This window comes from Salvia hispanica, chromosome 2 (genome assembly GCF_029641045.1).
Source record: "Salvia hispanica isolate PSC_SH4W2 chromosome 2, Shi_PSC_v1, whole genome shotgun sequence".
Classification (NCBI taxonomy): domain Eukaryota; kingdom Viridiplantae; phylum Streptophyta; class Magnoliopsida; order Lamiales; family Lamiaceae; genus Salvia; species Salvia hispanica.
The window spans coordinates 33,378,521-33,386,620 of record NC_142693.1 but is presented as its reverse complement, the minus strand read 5'-3'; the positions used below and the strand labels follow the sequence as shown (position 1 = coordinate 33,386,620).

At 32.9% G+C, this 8,100-nt stretch overlaps 1 protein-coding gene and 1 pseudogene across 1 annotated transcript; both read left to right on the top strand.

Annotated features, from left to right (window-relative positions):
* The first annotated feature begins 1,595 nt into the window (after positions 1-1,595).
* Positions 1,596-5,375, top strand: LOC125220620 (uncharacterized; annotated as a pseudogene).
* Positions 5,335-5,982, top strand: LOC148932230 (uncharacterized). The gene has a single exon (XM_089063895.1). It carries the CDS (start codon positions 5,383-5,385, stop codon positions 5,980-5,982), a length of 600 nt encoding a protein of 199 aa, XP_088920021.1. The 5' UTR covers positions 5,335-5,382.
* The last annotated feature ends 2,118 nt before the right edge of the window (positions 5,983-8,100 follow it).

Genomic DNA, 8,100 nt, shown 5'->3' with positions numbered 1-8,100 from the left:
ATAGTTTAGAAATCTTAATTAATTCTTCAAAATTATTGGGCCTAAGTTAAAAATCGTTTTGGGTTTCAATAATTTTTGTTTTTGGGTATTGTTTTCAATTTGTTGGGCCAATATAACATTTTCTAATTATTATCTAATATTTTTGTTTGATATTTATATATAAATATTAAATTTTATTTTAATTGATAATTTTTATTCTTTTATTAGTTTATAGATTAATTATAAAGTTTATGGTATGTATTTTTCTCATAATTTCATGTAATTAGTAATATTATGAACAATTATTTTTAAATAATGTTTGAATTTTTTTAATAAGTATGAAATTCTATTTAATGTGTTGGGTTATTTAGGTGTGTATTATGAATATGTAATAAGTATGAATTTTTTTTAATTGTGTTTGGCCATCTAATTGTGTATAAGGTGTATTTAATAAGTTATTATTACTATTCATTTTGTGTAAATTTAATTCAATTAATATTAATTTTTTTTAAATAATTTATGTTTATGGTATGTATTTTTCTTATAATTTCATGTAATTAGTAATATTACGAACAATTATTTTTAAATGTTGAGGCTTGGGTTTGTGGCTGAATAAATTGGTTTTGGATTATATATTCATATGATGGGTATAATATAAACCTAATATTTGTGTTTTTTATTAATTTTTTTGAATTGGGTTGGGTTTGGGTTTGAGTAAATCTGATTGTGTTCGTATATTGTTTTATTTGATATGTTTGTATGTGTTTGTCCTATTATTTGTAATAGTTGTTATAATTATATTATAGAGACTATTAAAATAATTATATGTTGTAGTCTTATATTAACTAGGATAACATTATATTCATTATATCGTGTACTTATGTTTATAATTAAAATTGAAAGACATGTTATTTGCTTTCTTTTTTTTTTTTTTTTACTTTTTCAAGTATTTTGTTGATTAAGATAAGATGAAGTCTATAATGTTTTAATGTATAATATTTTGGTGTCACGAGGAATTATATGATTATATTTCTATTTATTTTTTGTTGAATTATTCTATTAGCATTTGTTGAAAAGTTTGTTGAAATTTATAATCTTAATAATAATGAAACTATTTTGTATGTATTTAATATAGGCAATTTGTCAATTATTTATTTGTTAATATTGTTGTATTAATTTTTTTTTTGAAGCCTTTGTTGGTGGATCTGTTGAGAATCCTATTCTTATAAACGAAGAAGTTGGTGATGAATTTGGTACATCTATTGCGGAAGAGTGCACTGTTGTGTCGTCATTTTTGTGTCAATCTGGAGGTATATTTCTATCATTATTTTAAATTGTGTTGTATCAAATTGTTGTCATGCTGAATATTCCCTTTTATTATTTATAGGTTAAATCATTTAATAAAATATTTTTTTAATGCAACTGAATTAAATTAATTATTTTTCTATATGTAGATTATTGGGATATTGGTGATGCTTTGTGCTCATGTTCGCATTGTGGTGCGATTTTTTGGTATGAAGAACGGCTTGGAAAACCTAATAAACCCAAGGTTCCAAGATATTCCCTTTGTTGTATGAATGGGAATATTGAGATTCCTTTGATGATAACAGCATTTGATGTTCTCTAATGATGCCAAAAGTGTTCATTTCTTGAAAAATATTCGTTCATATAATTCTATGTTTTGTTTTACTTCTTTGGGAGGTAAAATTGACAATAGTATGAACACCGGTCGTTCTCCACCTGTTTTCTGTTTACATGGTCAAAATTACCACTTGATTGGTAGTTTGTTGCCCCCGGATGGTGCACGTCCCAAGTTTGCCCAGTTGTATATTTATGACACTGATAATGAAATCAATTATAGGATGGGGTCAGTGAGGTATGTATTTATATTTATATATATATATATGTGTGTGTGTGTGTGTGTGTGTGTGTGTATTTGTGTTTTTGTTTGTGGTTTTACTCTTAGTTTTTGGTTGATGTTTTTTATAATTTATATAATATATTTTTAATTCTTGTAGGGAAAGGAATGCTGTTAATAATCTTCACTCTGAGATTGTATGTGACCTACAATTTATGTTGGATGAGTATAATGTGTTGGTAAAGTCATTCCGGTTGGCTAAAGAAATGATCAATCAACATAATCCACCAAATGTTAAATTGAAGTTGCTTGGTAAAAGAGGTCGGGATGGAAGGACTTATAATCTTCCTTCCGTGTCTGAGGTGGCCATGCTTGTGGTAGGGGATTTTGATCAGGCGTTAGGTGATAGAGATATTGTTGTTGAAAAACAGTCAGGCAAATTGCAACGTATCCATGAACTTCATCCCTCTTATCTTTCGTTGCAATATCCGTTGTTGTTCCCGTATGGAGAGGACGGTTATACTGAATTTATAAGTTTTTCTGATTCTGCCAGTTCCTCATTGAGCAATAGAAAGAGAGTTAGCCCTAAAGAGTTTTATTCATACCGCATTCATGACAGAGCTTTTGAGTGTTCTATTATTTTGTATGTGAAGCGATTGTTTCAACAATTTATTGTTGATGCATACACTGCGATTGAGTCTGGTCGTTTGACGTATGTACGAACACAACAGAAGAAATTACGAGCTGAAATTTATAGCGGTTTGGAGGAGGCCGTTCTACGTGGTGAAACTGATAGTTCCAGGCATGGAAAACGAATAATATTGCCTTCCAGTTTTGTTGGTGGTGCCCGATATATGATTCAGAATTACCAAGATGCCATGGCTATTTGTAGATGGATTGGCTATCCTAACCTGTTTATAACATTTACTTGCAATCCTAAATGGCCTGAGATTACTAGGTTTCTTGGGTCTAGGGGTTTAAAATCAGATGATCGTCCTGATATCGTCAGTAGGATGTTTAAAGTGAAATTGGATGGTTTCATAAGGGATGTGAAGACCAAAAAATTTTTTGGAGCCGTTAAAGCAGGTATATTTTTTATTTTACTTTTTATTTAATTTATAAACATAATGTTAATGTTTTTGTTTTGTTACTGAACCATACTCTTTTATAAATTGTGATGCAGTTATTTACACCATTGAGTTTCAAAAGCGTGGATTGCCACATGCACATATTTTGCTTTTTCTAAGTAATGAGGATAAACAACCTCATCCTCGACGCATTGATGAAATTATTTCTGCTGAAATTCCAGATCTTGATCCGTATCATCATGAGTGTGTGAAAGAATTGATGATGCATGGGCCATGTGGTGTTGTGAGAAAATCGTCTCCTTGCATGCGTGATGGACGTTGTACTAAGTATTATCCCAAGAAATTTGTTTCTGATACAGCGGTTGATGACGAAGGTTATCCAATTTATAGGCGTAGAGATAACTGTCGGTTTGTGGTGAAGGATGGTGTACCTTTGGATAACAGATATGTTGTTCCTCATAATCGATTTCTCCTTATGAAATATGGAGGTCATATTAATGTTGAGTGGTGCAATCAGTCCCGGTCAATCAAGTATTTGTTCAAATATGTACATAAGGGTTATGATAGGGTGACAACATCTTTTTTTCAATCAGGTGTTGATGGTGTTGAACGAAATCTTGATGAAGTTAAATTGTATTATGATTGTAGATATGTATCATCCTGTGAAGCTGCTTGGAGAATTTTTGGGTTTGAAATTCAGTATAAAGATCCTTCTGTTGAAAGGTTGAGTTTTCATCTTCCTAATGAACAACATATCATTTTTGATGAAGCTGATTCTTTAGATAATGTTATGAGTCGGAGGACCATTCATGAGAGTAAGTTCTTAGGTTGGATGGAGGCAAACAAGATATATTCTGAAGGAAGAAATTTGACATATGGGGAATTTCCGAGCAAGTTTGTTTGGAAGAAAAATCATTGGCAACCTAGGAAGCAACGTTATTCGATTGGGAGATTGTTTTATGTTGCTCCTGGTTCTGGTGATATGTATTACTTGAGATGTCTGTTGAATGTCGTTAAAGGAGCTACATGTTTTGAGGATCTTAGGGTTGTTAATGGTGTTCAGTATGATACATTTCGCGATGCATGCTTTGCTATAGGTTTGTTGGATGATGATAAAGAGTATATTGATGGAATTATTGAAGCTTCTTTTTGGTCCTCTGCACGTTCACTGAGATTGCTCTTTGTGAGCATATTGTCATCAGAATCTGTTTCTCGTTCGGAAGTGGTTTGGCAAAAGTGTTGGAAACATTTGTCCGATGATGTTGTTTATAACCAAAGAAAATTGAGGAATCAACCTGGTAATGTTTATTTGACATCATATTTTTGTACTTTTTAAATATAGCAAATTTTTTCCTTATCGTTTTAATAATATACTTATATTGATGATGCCAGGTTTGGTGCTGAATGATGAAGAAATAAAAAATTATGTGTTGTCTGAAATTGAGAAACTGTTAAAGAATGTTGGTAAAAGTTTGCGAGATTACCATGGTATGCCGTATCCAGAGTCCCAGTATTTTGAAACAACTCAGAATACATTGGTCAGCGATGAGTTGTGTTATGATCGCGAAGCTTTAGGCAAAGAATATTTGGAATATCTTTTGAAGTTCACCGATGAGCAGCGTAATGTTCATGATACGATAATGTCGTCTGTCAATTCAAGTGAAGGAAGAATGTATTTTGTTTATGGTTATGGAGGTACTGGTAAAACATTTATTATGGAAGTCTTTGTCAGCCGGAATTCGTTCGCAAGGAGGTATTGTTTTAAATGTTGCGTCCAGTGGCATAGCATCTCTATTGTTACCTGGATGTAGAACTGCACACTCACGCTTTAAGATTCCTATCAATGTGAATGAAGATTCAGTGTGCAATATAAAACAAGGGACAGATCTTGCCGAGCTTATCATAAAGTCCAAGCTTATCATATGGGATGAAGCACCGATGATTCATAAACACTGCATAGAAGCCGTCGATAGGACTTTCAGAGATATACTTCGTGTGTGTAGTGAATCCAATATGGAAAAACCCTTTGGTGGAAAGACTGTAGTTTTTGGTGGTGACTTTAGACAAATTTTACCTGTTGTTCCTAAAGGGAGTCGTCAGAGCATTGTGAATGCTACGGTTAATTCTTCATATCTTTGGAGTAGTTGTACGGTATTAAGGTTGACCAAAAACATGAGATTGCTGAGGGTTGAATCCGCTGATGAAGCTTCTAAGTTGAATGAATTTTCTTCTTGGGTTGCTTCAGTAGGTGATGGAATTGTTGGAGGTCCGAATGATGGTGAAGTTGTTATTGATCTTCCGCCTGATGTCATATTGGATAATGATGGAGATCCTCTTAAAACCATTGTTGAGAAGATTTATCCTTCTTATATGGATCCCGAGGAGTTGAGCAATTGTTTGCATGATCGTGCTATACTTGCTCCCACGCTTGATATTGTTGATGAGGTTAACCAGTTCATGATTGCGTTGGATCAGTCTCAGGGTAGAGTGTATTTGAGCTCTGATAGCATTTCAGCTTCTGATTCTAATTCGAATGGTTCTGCTGACATACATTCAGTTGAATTTTTGAATAAATTGAAGTGTTCAGGTACACCTAATCATGAATTGATGTTGAAAGTTGGAACTCCTGTGATGTTGTTAAGAAACATAGATCATTCCAATGGTTTGTGTAATGGCACCAGATTAGTAATTACCCGGTTAGGAGATTATGTTTTGGAGGGTCGTGTGTTGGGTGGGCATAGTAATGGTCATAAGGTTTTGATACCACGTATGTCCTTGATACCGTCTGATCCAAGGCTACCGTTTAGATTCCAACGACGCCAGTTTCCATTGGCAGTGTCATATGCAATGACCATTAACAAAAGTCAAGGCCAATCTCTTTCGCATGTCGGATTATTTTTGAAAAAACCTGTGTTTAGTCATGGACAACTTTATGTTGCTGTATCTAGAGTGACAAGTCGTGAAGGTTTGAAGATTTTAGTTTGTGGGGATGAGAATGATAGTAGATGTGATTCAACTTTGAATGTTGTGTACAAAGAAGTGTTTCAAAATGTATGAGGTATTGATGTTAGAGAGATGTTTGTTACTATTTTGGTTTGAAGATGTGTGGAATAGTTTATTTTTCAAAATAGTTTTATTTATTATATGTGTATATCATATTCACATAAATATTTATGTTTGTTGATCTCATTCATTACATTACATTGTGTTGATAGATTGATACACATAGAAGTAGAAATATTGGTTTTAAATAGATACAATCTTATTAATACAAGGTTTACGTGCAGAAGTTTATATACATGATTTTTCACTAATTCTTTCAATACGTATACATTTTTTTTTAATTTCTTCCCATTCGTGATAGATATATTTTCATATTTCTTAAAAATCTTTTGGCCCGTGCATAGCACGGGTGGTAAAACTAGTATGCAAAATGCCCCATTTCTAGAATATTACCCACCCTTGGTCGTCTGAAAACAAACATAAAAAATTTGTATCAAACCCAACACTTAGAAGAAAAATGCATTACACATTTGCAAAATGCCCCATTTCTAGAATTTTGCTCACCCTCGGTTGACTGAAAAATGCAAAACCGACATGAAAAACTATCAAACTAAAACGCTCACAAAAGAAAACGCATCAGTCACAGGAAAGAAAAAGTGTGTCATCACTACCCATGTCACCCATAGCACGAAATCAAAACTAAAAATCAAGCATGCAAAAATTTAGAGAAAGGGAACAAAATTGATGCTGTATTTTGAAAATTATCTCCCCAACTTTAGAGTTCTCAAACTAAATGCCCTTAAATATTTAATATGTTATTTCTCTTATGCCAAGTTACTCGTGACGCTTCTTTAAAAAACTATATTTATAAAATTAATGTATAAACAAAATAAAATAAGAGAAATAATAGAGTAATATAAAACCGAGAAATTTTTTTTACCATAAAAGACATAGGATGACCAACATGCAACCATATTATTACATTTACAGATTTACTCATCTCACGTGAACATGGACCACGATGCACCTATCTAATAGTAGTAAAATTGATGAAGGAGGGATAGATAGGTGAAGCGAAAGATGATTATATATGAAAAACTGCATTTAAATTACAACTTTTAATTGATTTATAGTCTAACTTCAAAATAATATATAAAATTAGTTAATTAAAGGACTAATTGCTTATAAAATGAACTTTTAACATAGTTTGGTTTTTCCCGTGAATTTTAAATATTGCATGAAAAGTCAATTTTACTGGATTGTGTAAATTTTCCATCTGACCCGACCTGGCAAATTTCCGACACAAATTTATCATACGTGGCGCGCCGAAAGCGTGACTTGGCAAATGACAAATTTAGGGTTCAATTCAAATTGTGGAATTAATGCTACTTTTATGCTAAATTCGACTTGTGGAATTCGATTTGTATGTTTATGTCGATTTGTATGCTGAATTCGATATATATGTTTTCATTTGTGTTACTTGTATGTTTGTGATAAGCCCGGACCAGAGATTGCAAAGATAGAAGAGAAACAATCAGAATTAGTGGAGGTTTGCCAAGTTAAGCCTCCGGCGCGCCATGTATAATAAGTAATTGTGTCGGAAATTTATCGGGTGGGATCGGATGAGAAATTTACACAATCCAGTAAAATTCATGACTTTTCATTCAACATTTAAAGTTTACGGGAAAAATCAAACTATGTTGAAGTTCGTGAATTTATATGCAATTTATCCTTTTTTTTTTTTTTTTTTTTTTTTTTTTGTTAAACACCTTCACGGTGGAGGGTTAAGTAGGACCCTCATCCCATATATATCATGCAAACAAGGCGGTACAATCAGTCGATCCCAAAAGTGAACCGACTCAAAACAACGAGAGGTGTTACAATCAATCACCCCTTATACGTAACAAAAACACAAAACCAAAAACAAAAACTATCTGCCAAAACTAAAACTAGGCATGCCAATCTTGTCAAGGTGAGCAAGAGCTTTCACACGCGCCGGTGATGAGTCTGCCGTATATCTAAATCTCTCCCAACTATTTTCTCCAATGGATGCCAAAGCATCCGCTGCTTTGTTTCCTTCTCTCCGGATATGAGAAATTTTCCAAGTGAAATTCTGGAGTGCCACTCTAAGTCTTGTCATTATGTGCCTTGTTTTTGCAGGACCAAGCTGTC

Bases quoted from the DNA above. Each gene is read 5' to 3' on its own strand.
- LOC148932230 (XM_089063895.1), top strand. From the start codon at position 5,383: ATGATTGCGTTGGATCAGTCTCAGGGTAGAGTGTATTTGAGCTCTGAT.